General features: G+C 32.1%; 4 protein-coding genes, 1 long non-coding RNA gene and 3 other non-coding genes across 9 annotated transcripts; 6 read left to right on the top strand and 2 right to left on the bottom strand.

Annotated features, from left to right (window-relative positions):
- The first annotated feature begins 163 nt into the window (after positions 1-163).
- On the top strand, positions 164-973 carry LOC107961280 (copper transporter 4). Its single transcript, XM_016897456.2, has one exon. It carries the CDS (start codon positions 324-326, stop codon positions 753-755), a length of 432 nt encoding a protein of 143 aa, XP_016752945.1. The 5' UTR covers positions 164-323; the 3' UTR covers positions 756-973.
- A 3,759-nt stretch (positions 974-4,732) lies between these two features.
- LOC107958023 (rop guanine nucleotide exchange factor 7) lies at positions 4,733-7,828 on the top strand. 2 transcript variants are annotated; one of them, XM_016893673.2, is made up of 7 exons: positions 4,733-5,319; positions 5,430-5,546; positions 6,035-6,189; positions 6,314-6,388; positions 6,460-6,753; positions 6,835-7,167; positions 7,249-7,828. In XM_016893673.2, the coding sequence occupies exons 1-7, from the start codon at positions 5,052-5,054 to the stop codon at positions 7,669-7,671; spliced, it is 1,665 nt and encodes a 554-aa protein (XP_016749162.1). In that variant the 5' UTR covers positions 4,733-5,051; the 3' UTR covers positions 7,672-7,828. The 2 variants fall into 2 exon arrangements, with proteins under 2 accessions (XP_016749162.1, XP_040971619.1); XM_041115685.1 differs by lacking the exon at positions 5,430-5,546 and having other exon boundaries at positions 4,765-5,319.
- Positions 7,829-8,530: 702 nt separating this feature from the next.
- Positions 8,531-8,612, bottom strand: TRNAS-AGA (transfer RNA serine (anticodon AGA)). The gene has a single exon. It is a non-coding gene; the product is annotated as a tRNA-Ser (tRNA).
- Positions 8,613-9,938: 1,326 nt separating this feature from the next.
- TRNAH-GUG (transfer RNA histidin (anticodon GUG)) lies at positions 9,939-10,010 on the top strand. The gene has a single exon. It is a non-coding gene; the product is annotated as a tRNA-His (tRNA).
- Positions 10,011-10,082: 72 nt separating this feature from the next.
- Positions 10,083-10,154, top strand: TRNAH-GUG (transfer RNA histidin (anticodon GUG)). Its single transcript has one exon. It is a non-coding gene; the product is annotated as a tRNA-His (tRNA).
- Positions 10,155-11,669: 1,515 nt separating this feature from the next.
- On the top strand, positions 11,670-11,930 carry LOC107958020 (dolichyl-diphosphooligosaccharide--protein glycosyltransferase subunit 4A). Its single transcript, XM_016893671.1, has one exon. It carries the CDS (start codon positions 11,670-11,672, stop codon positions 11,778-11,780), a length of 111 nt encoding a protein of 36 aa, XP_016749160.1. The 3' UTR covers positions 11,781-11,930.
- Positions 11,902-16,147, bottom strand: LOC107958019 (uncharacterized). The gene is made up of 3 exons (XM_016893670.2): positions 15,656-16,147; positions 14,153-14,320; positions 11,902-14,058 (listed from the first exon to the last, which is right to left on the bottom strand). The coding sequence occupies exons 1-3, from the start codon at positions 16,145-16,147 to the stop codon at positions 12,349-12,351; spliced, it is 2,370 nt and encodes a 789-aa protein (XP_016749159.1). The 3' UTR covers positions 11,902-12,348.
- Positions 13,244-17,160, top strand: LOC107958021 (uncharacterized). Its single transcript, XR_001700564.2, has 4 exons — positions 13,244-13,346; positions 13,692-14,123; positions 15,135-16,360; positions 16,502-17,160. It is a non-coding gene; the product is annotated as an uncharacterized lncRNA (long non-coding RNA).
- The last annotated feature ends 5,003 nt before the right edge of the window (positions 17,161-22,163 follow it).

Raw genomic sequence — 22,163 nt, 5'->3', positions numbered from 1 at the left:
AAAAAATTAATAGTCCCTCATCCACTTTATTGAAGATGGCATTTAATAAAGCTAAAACAATTTTCCTAAAACAAAACTCAGAAGGCCAGAACAGAGTAATAGGACTCAAAATAAAGCTAAAGTGTATATATTATATATGGAAAAAGAGGGAATAAAATCTGAAAATCTCTGCTGTAGCAGTTCATTCGGTCCGTGTGAACTTGGAAAATGCCAGTTCCATGTTGGGATTGCTTTCAAATGAGTTTTTCAGGAGATTCCAATTCACTTCTCTTTAAAATCCCATCACAGTTGTATTCAAAATCCCATAAAAAACTAGTACGAAGATGGCGAACATGGTCGAAACCACGTCGGCTTGGAACACGACGGGCCTGCACGTTCACCGGAAATCCTTGCTACACATGAGTTTCTATTGGGGTCATAAATCCGAAATCCTTTTCTCAGGTTGGCCCGGTTGTAATTCGGGCATGTACGCATTAGCCTTGATCTTGGTATTTGCACTAGCCATGGTCGTGGAATGGCTCTCTTATTGCAGCATCATCAAGCCCGGAGCTAATAAAGTCGCCGCCGGGTTCTTCCAGACAGCGATGCACACAGTGCGAGCCGGGTTGAGTTACATGGTGATGTTGGCTGTCATGTCGTTTAACGGCGGAGTCTTTCTTGCTGCCGTTTTCGGACATGCGATCGGGTTCTTGGTTTTCGGGAGTAAAGCTTTTAGAAAAGCTGAAAAAGTGCCTGACCTTCCTCCTAGGAAGTAGGGAAACGAAATGATAAGTTTATTTTGGAGTGTGTTTTATGGTTCATGTTTCGGATTCGTTACGGATCGTATAAGCTTCACTCTGAGTTGATAGGTTTGAGTTGATAGATTTATGTATGGATTAAGGGCATAAGATATCTTAAATTTTGAGTTTTGCACTCGCATTTATTAAATAAAGTATTGTTTTCTAAAATTAATTTAGTCGGCTTTAAATTAAATGTCAACGTAAAGTCAAACATATATAAATTAATAAATATTTTTAAACACGTCAAATTCAAATTGATTTTAAAGCAAAAATTGAGGATTACAGTGAAAAAAAAACTTGACTAAAATAATATTTTAGTTTAAGGATTTAATTGAAATGTTTCAAAATTTAGGATTAACATAAAATTTGCTTCATAAGTTAGGGCCATAATGAAGTAGTTGAAATTTCATAGGTGTAATTATTATTTTAATCTCTTTATCATTTAGCATAATTGAGCCCCTTTATTTTTTCTATCATGTTATTAGTATATTCAATTTAGTACTTTAATATTGTGCCACATCATCACTTTTTTTATTATAAAATTATAGTTTTTAGGTTATAATATAGCACGATATCAGAGTGCCACATCATCACATAGACCAAAACTAAGAAAACTATCAAATTTTATAACTAACGTGGACCAAAAAGAGTTGTTAAGTTCAAGAGCTAAATGTTGCGTTACACTTTTTCTATTTTACCTTAAATAAGACATGTATTAGTAAAAATACCATGAAGCCTTTATATTAAGAGTCAGATTGCATTTTACACTTTCTACTAAATTATATACAAGTTAGTCCCTATATTTAACAAACTAGTCCTTCTATTAAAATTTCATCCATTTCAACTGTTCCCTGTACGCCAATCTGAGGTACATGTGACACGCTACGTGTCACTATTTTGTTATGTTGTCAACCAAGCTAGTATTCAATAGTACAAATGGATTAATTTAACATACATGGATTAATTTATCCTTTTTCTTAGTGAAGGGGACAAAATACAATCTAACTCTTAATACATTAACTTTTTGATATACTAAGACCCAAAACAGCTTGACAATCAAGTTTTTTTTTTCTTTTTTAATCCCTCTGATGACTTTTCAAATTAGAAATCAACATCAACCAAATTCTAAAATATAATTTTTGTTGGACCAACCGCATTAACCAAAGAGAAGTGACCACAAGATTCTAAAGCCTTACAAGGAAAGTTAGAAAAAGGCTAAGTGGTGTAGATGTATGTTAAACAAAGGGATTTCATTAGATAAATAATTATGAGACCTTAAACTTCAAATTTCAATGTCATTTTTCCCAATCATTCTCAATGTTGGTTGTGAGGAAAATTTATTTTGATTTTGTCTTAATTCTCAAATCAATCCTTAAAAGAAGTTGTTTTCCAACTTGGGTTTTCACTTTTGTAAGCAAAGAAAGGAACAACATAAATTAATGAATTATTTGAAATATTGATAGTATATAATTCTATATATAGTTTCGTTAATACCTTTCATGGATCGGGTTACTCGTTTAGGCTCGTCTGAAATTTGGAAGAGTTCGAGTAAAAATATTAAGTCCGAAAAATGGATTTGGGTAAAAAAAATTTAGGCCCGTTTAAGCCCGACCATTTTTTAAGTTTATAATACTTTATATTTTGTTATTTTTATACATTATGTAATTAGAACACATTAAAAAAAATAAAGTTATACTAAATATATAATATTGCTATAGTGTAAACATTAAAATAATATTAACATTACTATATAAAAATTTCAATAAATAAAAATTGTATTCAATTATTGAATATTAAAATAATATAATATAAATATATTTTTAAAAAAATTAAAAATAATATGAGTGGGCCTTAAATGGGCTTAGGTTTAGTCTTTTGCAAAAATGAGTAAGTTTAGGCAAACTTTTAAGCACATATTTTGGACCAGACCGAGCTTGGGCAAGCATAAAGTGTGTTAATATTATGTTTAAGACTGGCCGGATTCGACTCATGAACACCTCTAGTTTCATTTAATTAAGAAAAAAGTTAACAAAAATTAGAAGTCATAATTGAATTATAAATTATTGAAAATTGACCTATCCATGAGTTGAGTGGACTGCTTGGTCTTATCAAACCAACTCAACTTGGGTCAAGCTTGGACAAAAAGTCTTTGTGTTCGAGTTGATCCAACCCTATCCAAACTAAATTTAAGTAATTTTTAATTATAAAAATATATAAATATTAATGTAAGACAATATTTTTGAGCAAGTCGAACTTGAACCCGAGCCTGAGAATTTTTTTAAAAATCGACCCTCAGTCTAGCCTGACTCACGAGCACCATCTACCATATAATTTTTCTTAAAAAAATTTCAAGGACTTAACAATAAATTTACCAATTTTGAACCAAACCCTCTACGTTCCCCTTTGCCTATCATTAAATTTATTTTTAAAATCAATTTATATGACTTCATTTATTTTTTGTTACAAAAAGGAAGTTGAATTGCAATGTTCAATAGAAAAAACTAAAAATAGACTTATTTAGCATTTATCTTTTAGGATTACATCATGCATCGTCACAGGTGGTCAAGCAAATATAAGCAATCCCATTTTACGTCTCCGAACCTCCTTACTTATAGTATCAACTACTATATTTGTTGTTCTTGACATAAATCGAAGTTTAACATACCAATCTTTCAGCATCCAATTACAGATCTCTAACTCCAGCGAAGAGCTTCCCCCTCTCTCATTCCCTAGTATTAAATCTACCGATATTTTACTGTAACTCTCAATAACCAATCAGTTCACCATTACTCTCATACCAATCTTTACTTTTAATAGCATATCAAGGTTTATGGTTATGAATACATTAAATTTAAATATTAAATTAAACATCTTTTATGAAAAAATCAAGATTTGACAAATTTGATTTGAATTTGAAAAAAAAGAAGATTCCTAATTGTCAAATTTCAAATGCCAAAGGGGATATTTGCATGAATGACCATACAAAAGTGGAAAATAACTTACATAAGCATCATAAAGTGAAAATTATTCTTACTTTACATGTTTTGAATTTTGAAATTATTTTTCTTTTTAAATTCAAGATGGCCATGAAAAAGGGTTGTCAAGTAACTTCAAGAACTGGCAATAAAGCAAAATAAAAAAAAATGAAAGATTTAAATTTTAAAAATGGTAGACATAATGGATAGGATCCGTCGGCTACACGACTTCCCATTACCTTACTTTTTCATTGATTTTAAAAAATTCAAAAAAAATTTAAAATTTGGAAACTTGGGAGGTCTTTAGATGTTTTGGTCTAATTATTGTTTTAGTCCCTAGGTGAAATTTGCATTTAATCCTTTAATTTGGTATAATTTGGTTTTATTACTTTCATTATAATGTTATGAGTAGATTCAAATCGATAATATTGCTAGGTGTTGCCCCTAAACTGATTATGTGAATTTTCTTCTTTCGATCAATTTTGACATTCGATTGACATGTAAATTTATTGTTGGATGAACATTGTTAATTGGATTTACACTAATTGTGTGATCGAATAATAGTAAATAGGGGCAAAACTAGAAATTTTTAGGGGTCGAAATCGAATTATAAATTTTATAAGAGTCAAAATACAATTTTACCGTTGTATTAGCTTATAACTTTATAGCCTTTAAAATGACTAAATTAAAATTTTATCATTTTTAAAAAGGTTAAAATAAAATTTTACTATGTATTAACTTATAATTATACGAGATTAAATCCTACCTGCCCTTGACAGTAAACAAATCTACATCATCAATTTAACAACAATTAATGATAACAATATAAAATAGAGGACCAAATAACAATGTCAAATTAAGACAAAGAAATTATATCTAAAATTTTAGTATAATAGAAGGACTAAATAAAAAATTAGACCAATAGTTTTATCATGAGTTATCATGCCATAAGATAACAAAGACTCCCACTTTTTTGTCACAATATAAAGGAAAAATAAAACCCATACCAAAATTCTCTTCATTTATTTATTGTTTTTAACTTCCAATTTGCCCCATTGAAGGAGACATGGTTACAACCTTACGGATGGATATTTCACCCACCAACAACAAATAGTTCCACCCAACACCACATTATCACCAACAACAGCATTGCCAGTTCAAGCCTTGTTTGTCTTCACCAAAGCCTAAAGCTGACAGCTATTGGGTTTCAAAATCTGTTACCAGCTTGTGTTGCAGAGACATAGACACAAACAGCTCTTGCTTGCAGAGGCTAAAGCATAGTGGCAATAAAGCTGAAATGGAGGACTTGGTTGAAAAAAAACGAAGCTTTGTAGATAAAAATGAAAACTTCGTTGAAAATGGTGTGCAATTGGGTACATCTGCAGTGTTGCTTGAAGACAAGGGTTGTGAAAGTAGTTCAAGTTCTGATATTTTGACAGCAGAAACAAAGAGCAACAAAGAACACAGTGACAGTAGTTCCTGCTCCACTTCTAGTTGTAGTGAAGATGCAAAGGAGACCCCATTGGATGATACAAAATTAAAGAAACAAAGCTCCACAATTTCAGGTAAAGAGTGTATTTATGTATGTATCTATGTATGTGTGTGTGTGTGTGTGGCCGTCATTTTACTTGCTTGAATCATTATGCTAATGTGTCTGGTTTTAATGGGTTTTTAGAGATTGAATTGATGAAGGAAAGATTTGCTAAATTGTTGCTTGGTGAAGATATGTCTGGTTGTGGAAATGGTGTTTGCACAGCTTTGGCTATTTCAAATGCCATCACCAATCTTTGTGGTATGCTATTGCTAACAATGGTTTCTTTCTTTGGGTAAAATAAGTTGGTAGTAACTCAATTATTAGTAATTTTATTTTTACCCTATTATTTATTAGCATTTAAAATTGACATAATAGTAACTTTAACCCGCAATATTTATAAATTATGTCAATTTAGTCTTAGTTCTAAAAAATTTTTACAATATGTGTAATCGTTGAGGTTAGATTTTTTAAAATCAAGACTAAATTGACACATTGTATAAATATTAAGGGTTAAAGTTACTCTAATGCCAATTTTAAAAGTTGTCATCATTAGCCGGTTGGTGATAAAAAAGAAATATATCAAATAGTCAGGTGACATTCTGTAACTCTTCATCATAGTTAGGTAACTAAAAAAGAAATTTACTAATAATTAGGTGACTACTAATGTAATTTATCCTTTTTTTTAATCAAAATTTCAATGTGAGCATTTGTTTTATGATTTGGTATTGGCTGCTTTAACTTTGTAGCCACCTTATTTGGGCAAATGTGGAGGCTAGAACCGGTTCCGGCCGAGAAGAAATCGATGTGGCGACGAGAGATCGAATGGCTTCTTTGTGTTAGTGATCACATTGTTGAATTGGTACCTTCATTTCAGACTTTTCCTGATGGAACTAAGCTTGAGGTAAAAGCTAGATAAGCGAACATGTTTTTATTCGGTATCGATGCAATGCGATTGAGAAAATTGGACAACATGCTCCCCAAGCAATTCGAATGCCATTGACACCAAAATCACCTGTGATTTTCAGGTCATGACTTGTAGGCCTCGATCGGATCTTTACGTTAACCTCCCTGCATTGAGAAAATTGGACAACATGCTTCTTGTAAGATCGTTTGGTTCTCGTTTCGGTGCGATAATGATTTGGTTTTGTTGATATGAACAACATTGTTGCAGGAAATACTGGATAGCTTTGTCGGTACCGAGTTTTGGTATGTTGATCAAGGGATAGTAGCCCCGGAAGGTGATGGATTGATGAACTGTTTCGGAAAAGCCCTTCAACGACAAGAGGAAAAATGGTGGCTTCCCGTACCTCGAGTACCTCCAGGAGGCCTCGATGATAGTTCACGAAAGAAATTGCAACATAAACGGGATTGCACGAACCAGATACTAAAAGCTGCAATGGCTATCAACAATGTTAGTCTTGCTGATATTGAAGTCCCCGAATCGTATTTGGAAGCACTTCCAAAGGTAATAAGTTTTTGGGTTTACGCTTTCTCGGGCGTTTTGATTACTTGGTTGTTAAGTTTTCTTGTTCCAAATGTGTTTCAGAATGGTCGAGCCAGTTTAGGTGATGTCATTTATCGACATATTTCATCAGATATGTTTACACCCGAATGTCTTCTCGATTGCCTTAATTTGTCCTCCGAACATCAAGCGATAGAGATTGCCAACCGAGTGGAGGCCTCGATGTATTTATGGCGTAAAAGGCCTGTCAACAATGCAGCCCGGTCGAGTTGGGAATTGGTCAAGGACTTGATAGTTGATGTAGACAAGAGAGACATACTCGCGGACCGAGCTGAGAGCGTCCTCCTTTGCTTGAAGCAAAGGTTCCCCGGTCTTCCTCAGACCACGTTAGACATGGCCAAAATTCAATACAACAAGGTATGTTTCGATAAATCCCGATAACAACATTCGTTCTCACCAAGCTTGTAGTTACAAAAAGTCGTTAACGTTGTTGATTAGGATGTTGGGAAATCGATTCTAGAAAGCTACTCGAGAGTGTTGGAGAGCCTTGCGCATAACATTGTTGCACGTATCGACGACCTGCTCTACATAGATGACTTAACGAAACATTCGGAGCAATTCTCTTCGCTGTTACGAGCCGGTTTAATAGGTCCGAAGAGTGTCTCAAGCACTCCTTATAGAACAACATTTACCACCCCGAACTTTTCACCGGCACAGCTAGCTAGCCCCGCGAGGGGGGACAGATCATCATTTTCCACAAGCAACAAAATCGCACATCGCAGCACGGGTGCGAAGAAGGTCTTGACGGATTATCTTAGTATCGATTTAAGCACGAAAGAATCAGGTTCAAGCACTTATCAAGAAACATCGGTATCGTCTGAACATCGAAATGAGGAGCCGGTTCCAGAGAAAGAGCAGTGAGATTGGAACCCGATTTTCGGCGAAAACTGTTGTTTCAGTCGAATCTATTTGGTAGGAATAGGGAGATGCTTGAGAATGTTTCAACATTCACACATTTGTGTAATTTGTATCCTTAGTAGATATTTAAAAATAAATAAAGAGCTTGTAATTTTTGGTCCCTGAACTTGGTAACTAAGTTCAGTTTGGTATTTTTACTTTTTCTTTTAGTCTATTTTGATACTTGAACTTGACAATTAAGTCCATTTTGATCCCTAGACTAGAAAATTATAAATTTTGATGATGTAGTGTCACATCATTACTTGAAAATTTAAAAATTTAGATAAAAATGATAATGTGGTCAAATCTTAAAATGCCACATTCAGTGTTTTAATAACTACATTGCATGATTGAAAATGTTAAACCCCCTGTTCCTAATTCAACTAGTTCGATCAGTTCAGCTGTCAGGCAAACAATAATTAAATAAATAATTAAAATTTTATAAAAATTTAAAAAAAATAAAAATAAAGAAATTATTAAATCGAGTCAACTTGTTCAATTGTCGATTTTTGTCTTGATTTTTTTTATTTTTTTATCAATTTCAAGCAATTTTTGAGTTAATTGGCTCAACCCTTTTGTTCAAACCATTATATTGATCAGTTCTCGGTCGATTTGTCCGATTCGGTCTTGTTCTAATAACACTAGTCATATCATCAAATCTTGACAAAATCCAAGTTTAGAGGCCAGAATGAATCTAGTTGCCAAGTTCAAAAAATCGAAGTGGACAAAAGTACAAACACCAAAATGGACTAATTGCCAAATTTAAGGGTAAAAAATTATATTATCCCAAAAATAAAATATAATTGCAAGCTTTACACAAAACCGTGAGCAGCAGGATTTGAACCTGCGCGGGCAAAGCCCACATGATTTCTAGTCATGCCCGATAACCACTCCGACACACCCACTCCAATTTGTTGATAGAATTTCGTTAACTTTAAATTTTACTATAATTTATTTTGACTAAACTTGGATGAAATGAGGTAAAAGTACCATGGAGACTCATAAACTAAGAGTCAAATTGTATTTTAAACCCCCTATATAGAAAAGTGGGCAAACCGATCCTTCTATTAAAAATTTCATCTATTTCTACTGTTAAAAACTAGTCTTTATATATCTACATTAGATACACATGGCACGCCACATGTCATAGTTTGGTTATTTCGTTAGCCACGCTAGTTTTTAACAGTACAGATAGATGAATTTTAAAATTTGCTCATTAATTTAATGTACAATGACTCATTTGCCCGTTTTTGTGTAGAATGAAAAAATGCAATCTGACTCATTTCCATAATACTTTTAACATGAAATGATTTTTGGTAAGTAAACAACGATACAAATCATTTTAAGTTCAATTTAATTTGGATTCGAACCAATTAAGATTCAAGTTGAATGAATTTAGTTATTATTTTATGATAAAATCAAATTAGATTGAGTTCGAGTTCAAATTAATTAGAATTAAGTTTTGAAAGTTGAGAAAAAGTTTACAAATCTAAATTATATCATAAGATTTTTTAGGTTAAACCAATACCATATATTTTTTCTAAGACTCTATGATATGTCATCAATATTTAATTTATTATAAAGTAAAATTGATGTTTTATAAAATAATATCTCAAAAAAACTTGTTTAATATTTTTGCTAAATAAAGAAAAATATATGTGTAACACAAGTTTTAAATTGTTTACATATTGTAATAAGTCATTTTAATATTAATGAAGTAAACATTGTTTTTCTTAATATTATAAAAGAGGTTAATAATAATGATGATGGAGAGGCTAGAAGATGTTACTTATAACACAAGGTAAAAAGGTTGAATGAGAGATCATGATCAACATAGTTTGTTAGTGATAAATAATGATAGAAAGTTATTAAAATTTAGAGAGAATATTTTAAAAGGAACAAAAATTAATCACTTGACATAATAAGTAGTTATCAAGAATAAAAATATCTTTTAAAAAGAATCGCAAGTAATATAAATTACAAGATTAACAAATTAATCACTAGGTAAACAGATGTGCTAACATATCCAATCAAACAACCCAAAGACTCAATATAAATATTTCAATTGCAACTATTTCTTTTCTCTACATAACTTATTTACATGCTTAAAGCTCTTGTTATTTTATTGCTCCAATAAAGCTCTTTGCAAACTTAAATATTGAATGTCAAAGCACTTTGTTGAAAATAACATAACATCTTAATACTTATACAATGACTAAGGTTCTCAAGTTGTGGCTGTAGTTTAGTGGTAAGAATTCCACGTTGTGGCCGTGGAGACCTGGGCTCGAATCCCAGCAGCCACAAAAATTTTTTTTTTAATATGTTTTGGTTAATTTTAGATATTACAGCTTTACTTTTCAAAACTTTAACAAGTTGTGGCTGTAGTTTAGTGGTAAGAATTCCACGTTGTGGCCGTGGAGACCTGGGCTCGAATCCCAGCAGCCACACTGAATTTTTTGTTCTTTAAATGTTTGGTTAATTTTAGCTATTAGTCCCTTTACTTTTCAAATTTTAATATTTTAGTTCTCATAATTGTTAAATTCATTAAGATGTGTGATGCCATATCAGCTAATATTTTTTATATATTACTCAGTAGAAATTTGGATTTAATTGCTTCTGTTTGGTCAGGATTAGAATTTAAAATTTAAAATTTAAAAAGTATAGGCACTAAAATTGATCAAATTAAAGTATAGGGACTAAAAGTACAATATTTGAAATATATAAGGACTAATATAAGAATTGAACCATATGTTTTTGCTGCAAGACGACCTCGTTTATAGGCCAACCCTGAACTGTCGCCCAGTTTTGTTTAAAACACTGCCAATACTTGCGCGTTTCTAGTATTGTGAGTGACCATTTGGGAATTTTCAGATTCGTCTTTTCTTCATTACCTTTTAAGCTCTCATCGTAAGTGTTCTAAATTCTGCCATTAAATCTGTTCTTTTTTTAGCTACTAATTTTTCATAATCACCGAGTTTTAACTTTTAGAACTGAATTCTTGGTTCCACTATGGTGTTGTTCGAGAAAGATTTAATCTTCTTTTCCTGCTGATCATCCATGACTGATCTATTATTGCTTCTTATGAAATTTTAGTTCGTGGTTTATTTTTTGCTTGAGCTTCCAGTTTTATGCTTTGATCGGAATAGTGGATGTGTTGGCCTAGGAATGATAACAGTTTGGATATCTGCAATTTCCGTGAACTTCATATTCGAATTCGATTTTGAATTTGAATCTGAGTCTGCAAATCTGCTTTAAAACCTAAATCCTTATTTTTCCGTATTAAATTTGAATATTACTATCCGAAAATTAATTAAATTATCAATCAAATATCCAAATCCGTTAAGTATATGAAGATAGTGAGTGTAGAAAGTTTTTAGAATAAAATTTTTAATATGTAAAGTGGATAATGGATTTAGATGTCTGAATTTGTTATCTACAAAAGTAAAGCAGATTCGGATCAGTAACATTCACAGCTGCTTCGAATCCTATGCAGATAGTAATTAAATATCCAAATCCAAATATTACTTGAATATATAGAAAGCAAGTCAGATATTCACAAATATTCGTATCTACACCTTCGATTGTCATCTCTAGGTTGGCCTCACTATGTTCCAAGAAAGTCTTGAATTTGAGTGTGGCAGTTTAACTCATCATTTGGGTTTTAACTCAATCGTTGGAAGCAATCATTATTTGATTAAGTGTGTTAGTACTGTTTTTATCAGAGTAGTTTAATTTTATAATTAGTTTTAATGTTGCGATTGGGAAATTTGCTGTTTCTAGTATGCCTTTCTGGTTAGTGATATAGAAAAGAGTAAAGTGTTATTCACAAACTACTGTTTTTATTTCTGGTTGTTGGTGTTTTCTTTCCTTACTCCATTTGGCTGCAAGATATGCCCTATGAAATGAGAAAGATTATGTTCCGAAACTGATTTATCCTGTTATTTTTGCTTGTAATGTTTCAGATGATTGACGATCAAGACCTTGGTTTCTTCGCAAGTTTCCTTGGAATCTTCATTTTTGTTCTGGTTATAGCGTATCATTTTGTGATGGCGGACCCGAAATATGAAAACTAATGAAGATTTTGCATTTTTTTTAAAAGTGTCTGCAATGGACATTTAGATGATTAGCTTCTGTAGACCGACTTGTTTTGAAAATAGAGACAAATCATTGTTGTTGAAAACCTTTGACAAATTGTGGCTATAAATGTCATCTTATTGTTGAAATTTGTTTGAGAAATATTTTTATTCTTTACATTCGTAAGTGCTTTAGCAGCAACTAGTGGAAATGAATTCCCTACAGAAATACTTTAAACGTATAGCAGCACCGCATTGTGTTGGAGCTGAAAGAGGGGGTGGCATTTCAACTGAGGATAGTCAATCACTTGATCCATACTATCCTGAATATAGCCTTGCCGGATTGGATAAGTCCCGAAAATTTTTTGCAAATTGCATTGAAACCTCCTTGATACATATATACATAGGCTTTGAAAAGGCCTAGTTCACATATTCACTTCTGTTGTCTCTTTTATCTAGTTGCAGAGAAAAATGAAATTGAACCAGAGGTTGCCAATAGCTGGGTCACCGTTGAGGCTTCCTCGTATAGCTTGCAATTTGACAGGTTTCGTGTGAGTTTGTATTTTTATCATGTGGCATGAAGCTTGGATAACAGTTCAGGAAAATTTACATGCCTTGTTGGATTCTCCCATTTCAGTAGTTCGGCTATTTCTTTCTCTGTTTCTGTGGCTTCTCTCTTCAAATCATTAAGACAGTAGCCTAGGCTGCTTAGACATAGAACCATTTGGCTCTTAAGCATCTCTTCGACTTCATTACACTCTGTCTTATCTGCCACTCTGATTGTATATTGAAGAAAACACTTTCCGATCTCAGAAATGCTGGTTTCTTCATACCCCAATCGTGTACAGACATCTGCATTTGGTGATTTTCCCAACTCAAGGTCTTGGGATACACTTTCCATTTGCAACTGTTTTTCAATCTCTTCCAGAGACTTAACTAGTAATACCTTATCCAGGCATTTTGATAAAGAGCCTGTTTTGTCCACGAGATGTTCTAGGACATTCTTTATCTGTTCTTGGATCTCCTCCCAAGTGACTCCCAGCATCTGGGATGCTGCTGAGAGAAATCCAATTAGATGGATAGTAAAGTGTAGCAAATCTGTCATTTTGCAAATAGATATTAGAAGCTTATTGTAGCAACCACAATGAAATGGCAGGAACCAGAAATTTGGCTCCAATTCAGCTTCTGCAATGAAATTCTGCAGTTCCCTGACATGATATCTCAGCTGCTTCTGCTTTTCTCGCATTAATTCTCTCAAATTTTCTTTTTGATCAGTATGAAGACTTATTACCTTAAAGCAATCTTGAAGTGCTCTTAAGGTCCTAGAGAGTTCTGTTTTTGCTAGTGTTGCAGATCTTGAAGGATGGAACAGAATCTCCACTGCGACGAAGCATATTAATCCGATGGTAGCTTCTGCGGTTCTAGCAATTGCAAATTCACTTGGAGTGCCGTAGTTTTTCCTTCCCAATATCAGTGATGCCCCTATAACTGCTGCAATCCCACCAGCTTGGCCATACATGCGACTATGTCTCAGAAAACTGGTGAAAATGATCCAAGGAAGTAGAAGTAAGAACCTTAAATCTGTAAGCTTTTTAAAAATAAAGCAGCATAGTATTCCATATACTGATCCCATGGCTGTCCCCTGCGCACGGGCATTAGCCACCATAAATGTTGCTTGTCGCCCTGTTACGAAACTAATGGCAATTGTTAGTCCCGACCAGTATCCGTTCTCTTTGTTATATATCAAACCGAATAGCACAGCGAGACCTAGAGAAAGTGAGCACTTGATTGCGAAAAGTAAGTTTTCCCTCCGGAAACTCTGCATCTGTTTCACTCTACTTTTTCCTTGCTTCTTTGGCTGACTTGATTCTTGTATTTTAGCTTCCTCACCATTCTTTAAAATGCATGCAGGACCGTCTTGTAGGAGTTCCATACAATACAAGAAGAAGAAGGATGACAGATCTTCATGGTTTGTTGAAATGGCTTTTTGGGTCCACAAAGATCTGTCTGTATTTTCTCCCTTCATATCTGGAGTTGTTGCTGCATCAAAAGGCACGGAACGCATAGCTTGCTCAAGTTTTAGAGCAATCTGTTTCTTTTCAATTTGTAGAACATTTACGAGCTCTTCGTCCATCATCCTGACAGGGAAGGAAGTGCAATTGGTTAAGGCCCATTCCATCCCTTGAATCGGCATATCCATCTCTTTCAGTTTCTCTCCAGGATCTGAGCGCTTTGGTTTCAAGAATCTCAACCAAGGTTTCTCCCAAAGCATGCCTTCCTGTTAACAGAAAACACCTCGTCAATGTTACTTTCAAACAAAAGCTCAGACAGAGATTAGAAAAGGTTAGCTCTTTAACTGCTTTTTCACTTACATGTTTATCTTTGATACTTCCAATTAGCTTGGCTCCTGCTTTAGAGAGTAACCTTGCATCTGTTATTAAATTATGCGCTGCCATGTCGCCTTTTGCACAAAAAGCTTCCACTAAGAGATTAAACCTGTTTGAAGCATTCTCCGCATAGAATCTGCATATCTTTCTTACCTGTACATCCATATTAAGACCCGTCAATTCTAACTTGAACCCCAAAACTCGACCCAATTAATCCAAATCTAAGCCTGATATAACAATACAAACCTGTCTAAATGATCCTGTCTAAACCAAACCTAAAAAGACCCAAAACAAAAATGACTTGAAGCCGAGATGATTGAATCCAAAAAAGATGACTGGCAAACTCAAATGATTCAAGCCCAAAATGACCTAAAGTAAAACAAACTGAAACCAAAATGACCCAAAAATTTTAAAAACTGGAATGACTGATCTAAAATCAACTTGACCTGTCCAATTGATAGGGCTATTCATAGTATTAGACTATATTCAGTTAAATTAGATACCCTGATTGAACTAAAGGCAATGTTGAATATTAAAACGAATAAGATTCATGAAAAGGGCTTAATCCTTCTTTAGTTTACTGATTAATTCCTAATATAGTCACTGGCTAACATGCCAAAGTGTGTTATCGAAGGGAGTGGAAGACACTTGATAAGTAAAATATCAGTTCAACTTTGAGCATGAAAGTTCAATGATATACCATTAAACGGAATGTGAGCAAACAATAGTCAAAACAAAAAGAATATAGATATTTGTCAAAAAAAGAATATAGAAAGATGTGTTAATTGTGCTGATCAGGTTGGTTTTGGATTTGATCAATTTAGGTTTTAAAATTTTCGGATTATTTTGTGTTCGGGTCAGTTTTGGATTTGGTGTGTTTTGGGTTTGAATTACTTTGAGTTTGGGTCATTTGGGTTTGCTAGTTAAGGTTTTCAGGTCGGATAATTTCAGATTTGGGTCATTTCAGGTTTTGTCATTCAGATTTGACACTCAAGCTTGGCGCATTTCAAGTTCTAGTTGGACAGATTCAAGTTGACTTTTTTATGATTAAATCAGGTTGGGTTGAGTTTTCAGATTTGGGCCAAAATTGAATGGTCTACATATGGATATACTCTCCCTTATGGCGGTATTAAGAATCTGATGCTTCATGATTTTTCTATTCTTCTGCTTCCCTGTTTATGCATTATGAAGGACCATGCTTTTCGATGTACCTTAACTTTCATGCTCTTAGTTTTAACAAAGAAAAGAAATTAACGTAATCCTCATCATCATCTTGTAGACAGAAGGAAAATGATTGGATATTTGATGAAAAGGTTTATTGGCATCTATTTTAGTGTTTTACAGCACTAGGTGAGGATGAACAACCATGAAACTTGACCCTAAACATTGCACTATTTCGTTATGCTTATGCAATACATAAATCTTGATGCAAAATAGATGCAGTCCCATGCAAAACAAAGCAAGTTCATATTCCAGCTCGGTACTTACCTCACGGTAGGCTAAGTGAGGGTACGGAAACAACATGGCTAGAATAGATGCCACGGTGCCAAGAGCTGTGCTTGCTGCGACATGAATCGGATGAATGATAATTCCAGTTTTTGCACCTTGAATAACTGCACCTACATAAATAATCACAGTCTGACCGAAGGCAATCCTCTTAGCCGTCAAATGCGTGGAACCAGGTAACGCGATCAGGAATGAACTAAGTGCCACTGCTACAGCAGCTAGTCCACAGTTGAACCTAGATGGTCCAATCAACCGGAGAATCAACATAGAAGGCAGTATTACTTGAATGCTGGCACATAGAACATGCCAACAACCTCGCAGGGCATCACCAAGTGTAGCATCCGAGACTATTAAGATAGTTGTCACATAGGAAAACGCAGGAAACGTTATGGTATGCCGGACAGATTCCGGCCCGTAGAGGGTAGTGCAACCCACCATGGAGCAAGCAAAGCAGATCCTAGGCGTAAACGCCATGGAGCTTGTGAGCTATCCATTGGTGCTTTCATTATGTAATTTAGGTCTGTCAAGAGTCTGAGATTGGTTGACGAGAGGCTTTATAGGAGAACAAAGACACACATGGTGGTATGCAATTGCAAGCCTGGGAAGATTAATGGAAGGATTATGATGTATTTTACATTATTGGAGTGAAAATACTCAAGCCGGCAGTATTTCTTTGGCATCATAAAGGTGATTCGTTGTACTTTTTGTATTTTTTTTAACTTAGCCATCGAAAGTCATTGTCAGTTTAGGCAAACCTTTGGAGATTCTGCATGGATTATGGTTAAAAAATATTGCTAATCTTTCCCTTTTTTTGGGTGTAAACTCCAGGTATATCCCGAGTTACGTTGGACTCGAGACTAACATTTATTGGACCAGGAGCATATACGGTAAAACCCTTCTATCAAGTGCCTTTTTTTGAGGGATAATTTTTTTATTTCGGTACAAGTACCATGAAAATTTTTGTACTAAGAGTTAGATTATATTTTTTCTCCTTTACTCATAAAATAGGTAAATTAATCTATATATGTTAGATCAAAGAGCAAACCCGACATAGATCATTCTACGGTTAAAAATTAACATAGCTTATAGAATAACCAAATACACGTGATATATCACATGTATTTCATTCTTACATAGATCAATTTTTAACAGTATTAGTTTGCTCTTTAATCTAATATATAGGGACTAATTTATTTATTTTTTCAATAAAAAAGATAAAATACAATATAACTCCTAATACAAAGGTCTTTATAATATTTTTACCTCGTTCATCGAATTTTTACTCTTTATTCCTTTTAATTTTTACTACCAAATATAGAAATCCGGAATTGTCACTGTTCCACTTGTTTTTGTCCTACATTCCAAAATCCCACATTTTTTGGAACATTTTTCAACAATAATTTCCATATTAGATTTTATAAAACGACCTTTTCTTATTTTGGATTATTACGTGGAGTTTTTAACTCTATAAAGCAGAGTATAAATGAATAATTGATGACATACATGTGTTGACTCATTTTTAATTTGTTCTTTTTCTTGGCCAAATCATTTTTAATTTGTTTAATAAATAATTATATGATTCTTTGGCTGTTGATTTTTCTCAATTCAATAAGTTAAAAAAATCTTCATGTGTATTTAATTAATATTTTTAAAATAAAAAATTAAATAAATGAGACATATATGATAAATTTTTTATTTTACATGCATGTTTGTTTTCTAAATTTATTTGTCAAGATTTTAGTTTTATTGTCAGTTTTTTTAAATTATTAGTAAGTTTATGTTTTGATTACTTTATTTTAAAACGTTAAATTATTCAGAAGTTTTCATTTAAGTTGGATTATTAAAACTGTTGTTGTTTGGCCTTCTTTATTTGCACATTTTGCAACGATCGAAAACTCTCATTCATTTTTTTCATCTATAGTTCAATTTTTTTCATAAAACAATTTTAAATGTAACGATTCTGCAAATCAAAATCCAAACTATTTTCTTTTTCGATTATCAACATTTACAGTCAAATTGACTTGGATCTAAGACATGTTTTTTTGCTCGTTGATAAGTATTGATCTATTGTACCGATCATCAATTCGTTGTTTATAGCTTGCTGACTTGAATTTTTTCTATAAAAAAAATATTAACAGTCTAGTGATTTAAATGAATAAAAACCTTCGAATAGTTTAATAATTATTTTGTAACATTCTAAAGCTGAGTGATCAAAACGTAAATTTACTAATAATTTAATGATTTTGGGTATAATTTACCCTTTTTTTTATAAACTTGGATATCATTTTGGATTAAAATTCAAATTGTTTGATGTTATTTATCTCCTAATTCTTAGGTTATAAATGATAGTTCCATAAAATCTTTCAAGATGAAAAGAATACGAATTTTCCAATCACCATCTTGCATTTGGAATAAGTTCCTCCTTTCCCTTCCATTCCACATGTTGAAATGGGTGCAATTGAGGGAATTTTGAAAGAGACCAGAACCAGAATCTAACAAGTTGTAATCCAACGACCCCGAATAAGTCGAAGTATTTTATCGTTATTTTATGATTTTGATTCTTTTACGAAACCCTCCTCCTAACCCTTATCGCAGCTGGTTCATATCTGAAAGATGAGCGGTCACATTCAGGCCACATCTTCTACGTCCTATGACCGAATGTGACATCATAATTTTCCCGGAAAATTTTGTATCCTCCCTAGAATCACCCAATTTTTGTTCTGCAGTTCAAAAATTATTGTATCATAAATCAACAACCATGGAAAAAGAGAGTAAATTTATTACGTTCGTAACTTTTCATAGTTGAGTGATGATTTTATAATTTTTTATAATTGGGTGATAAAATATGAAATTTATTATAATTGAGTGATTACCAAGTCAATCTGATAAAGTCAATTCAAGTTTTAAAATTGTTGACAATTGGTCGAGTTCGAACCTCGCCTAGAGCGAGACGCTCACGTCCCCTTGGTGAGTGGCAATACACCCATGTATGGTCCAGGTGCTCGGCTTTGTGAACCAAGTCCTCCAAGTAGTCGCTCACAGCACACTATCTCTCAGCAGAGCACGGGAGACAATCTTCTCGGAAGGACAATACTTTCAGTTGTTAAGGGATCAGGTCGATTTCCTAACAGACAACACTTCGAAGATTTCCCGCTCAACAAAAAGATTAGTCATTTTCGATTTAGGTTGTTTTGAATTCGAATAATTTGTAATTACCAATTGACATTTTCTTAATCAGGTCATTTTGGATTTCTTACCTTGATCATTTTGAATTATATTGTTATTTGTTTAAATTAATTTTAAATTCGAATTTAAATTTGAATTTTTTAGTTTGATGCATAATTGATGAATCTAGTATTAATATACGCCATTCCCATTGATATTTTAATAAGTGGAGTCTAAGATCTCCCTCTTCCTTACGGTAAAGGAAACTGGGAAAGCAAGAGTGTTGGATTTATGGTTGCCATTGATACAAACAGCTTAATATGATTCCACTTGCAATGGCAATTTAATTCGTGGCTTAAGCTATCAATTTTACATTGACAAAGTCCATTCTCCAAGCTTAGTCACTCTCCATCAAGTCTCTTTAATGCAAAAGCAAACTTGGCATTTCACTTATAATTTTTTTTTTTGTTAAATTTAATGATTTTTATTCAAACACTTAAATTAAAAGAAAAATAGATTTAAACGTGTTCGAACCCATATCCTCTTAATTGTTGCAATGGCAACGGTGCCAACTAAGTTTAAATCAGTTGAAACTCTAAATTCTTGATATCATTCAAAATGAAATATCAAATTTATACATGAACTTTGATCCAATGTACAGTTTGATATATGAACTTCGATTTGGTAAAATTGTACACATGAAACTTGAATATTGTGATTTATATGTATACATTGAATTTTGTTTTTGATTTAACTATACACATTTAAGAAATTGATACATACATTTATTTTCATTTTAATATAGTTGTTTGTATATGCAATATATCAACGTAAAATGATGAGAATTTGATAATGTTGTTAGTGATTTATGAAATTTAATCAAATTAAAATTTCATGTATAAAATGGCACAAAACTAAAGTTCATTTATTTTTAAACAACCTCAATATAGGTTCTGATCATATATGCTCTTTTTGACAAATGTCTAAAACTGTCCATAACCCCCTCCAACCCATAAATAAGAGGATAATGCGCTTCAACGCACTTAAACACACGTCTTCATATATTGACAACAATACTCATATTAATCAAACTAAAACTCAGTCGAAAAAAGAATTTAACTTTTAAGAACGTAAAAATTTAAATATAATACTCAAATAAAAACCATGTATAATTTTTTTCCAAACAAATTTACTATAAATCAACAACATTAATGATTAGCCAAACATCAGAGGCAGGGCATTAATTGGACTAAAAATAAGAGTTGATGGAACTACTAGAATTAGATGAGGACAAAATTAAATTTGGATTGGGATTTTAGTCATGAAAATGAAAGCACACATAATTGCCTTATAGATTGTAGCCATTCATATATCACTTGGAATGTAAGCCTCAAATTTGATACACAAAAAGGTGATGTACCTAATATATTTCCAATGTAATCTTCAATGAATTATAAAATAAGAAAGTAAAATATGACTAGCCTCAAATTTGATACACAAAAAGGTGATGTACCTAATATATTTCCAATGTAATCTTCAATGAATTATAAAATAAGAAAGTAAAATATGACTTCCCAACTTGTTATATCCGATAATTTTAGATACGATATAAAAAATACGATTACAATTTGTTATCATAGATAAAATATGAAAAAGAACGTAATCAGATAGTGGTAGTTAAAAGAATCATATAAACATATAAGAGCACATTAATTTTCATAGTGAAACTATTTCGATTTCTTTTTTAACAAGCAAGTTAGCTTGCAACATGTAACCTACATTAATTGTGTTTTAACTTCGTTAATATCAATATTGTTGCAACATTTAGAATATATAGATTCAAACGCGTTATATCCTCACTTTAGGAATTGGAGGTTATAAATAAGTTAAGAATTGTATAAATAAAGTTTTCGAGAAAAAGATAAGAAAACTCGATTTCAATTTCGGATGTACTTACTTTGGTCAAGTTTGGGTATTAAAAGAGAGGGCTATTTAGGAAAATTGCTTTTTTTTTCTTTGGATAAGGAATTAAAGAAAAGAGTAAATTAATGTATTCAAAATAAAAAAATTATTTTATGGACCGTTCTCACTACATTATTCACGGTCTATTCCGAATTATATAATAATATTTCAATAATTTTTTATGTCATTAACACATAATTTTGATAAAAAAATTTCCCCGAACCTCAAATCCAAAATCTTGATCCTTAAACAAGTTTGAGGCTTTGGATTTAAGGGTTCAAGTTCAAAGTTTAGGGTTAGGTTGAGATTTGATGTTTCAATTCATTTTACATATTTGAATAATTTATCGTAATGATATAATTTTAATTTAAAAAATGCAATCATACGAAGCATATATTAATATAAATATTATGTTTAGATAATCCTTTACACTTAGAGAAGAAATCAGGAATTTTGTGTAGAAAAATCAAGATAAATTATAAAATTTTATAAAGGTCAAAATTAAAAATTATTAAAAAAAATATTAAAAAAATTTAAAAATTTATAATTAAAACTCAGGAATTTTGTGTAGAAAAATCAAGATAAAATTAAAAATTTTATGTTTAAAACTTAAATAACTCCTTTAGAAAACAATTATTAAAAAAAATACGTTAAAATTTTTAAAGTTAAATTATTAATTTTTAATAGTATTCTATAGTCTATTTTAACCCATAAATAGAATAAAAATATACTTCAGTGTACTTAAACTCACATCTTCCTGCGCCGGTAACAATGTCCATATCAATCAAGTTAAATTTTTTTTCTATAAATATCTATAGTTCCTTCCAACCCATAAATAGGAGAATAATGAGCTTCAGCGTACTCAAACTCACATCCTCCTGCGTTGGTAACAATGTCTATATCAATAAAATTAAGATTAGATTAACTAATTTTTAGTGGTCTTAAAGTATAGTTTGGTCATAGTTATTTAAAAGAAAAAGTAAGGAAGTCAAGGCCCTACTTTCTCCCACCGAATTTGTCTTTATTTACACTTTAATAATTTCTTTTACATAAAATTTAAGATATTATTTATTTCTTTTTATATGTTAAGTTTTAATTATTTTCGATATTTTGTATTATTTAAATATTATCAAATTATAGCCTTCATTCTAAATTAGCCTTAAAACTTCTAAATATTTTAATCACATCTTTAAATTATCAATATTAAATCAATCAAGTCCTTTTGTTTTTAAAATTATTAATTTAACCATTAAATGTCACGCCAATTCTCATGTAATTAAATTTAAAACGATTTTTTTAAAGAAAAAAGAATATTGTTACATAACTTTTAAAAGAAAAAACTAAAAATAAAATAAAATTGAGC

The sequence above is a fragment of the Gossypium hirsutum genome, chromosome A01, assembly GCF_007990345.1.
Source record: "Gossypium hirsutum isolate 1008001.06 chromosome A01, Gossypium_hirsutum_v2.1, whole genome shotgun sequence".
Classification (NCBI taxonomy): Eukaryota; Viridiplantae; Streptophyta; class Magnoliopsida; order Malvales; family Malvaceae; genus Gossypium; species Gossypium hirsutum.
The sequence above is the reverse complement of the archived record's forward strand: the minus strand, read 5'-3'. Positions and strand labels throughout refer to the sequence as shown.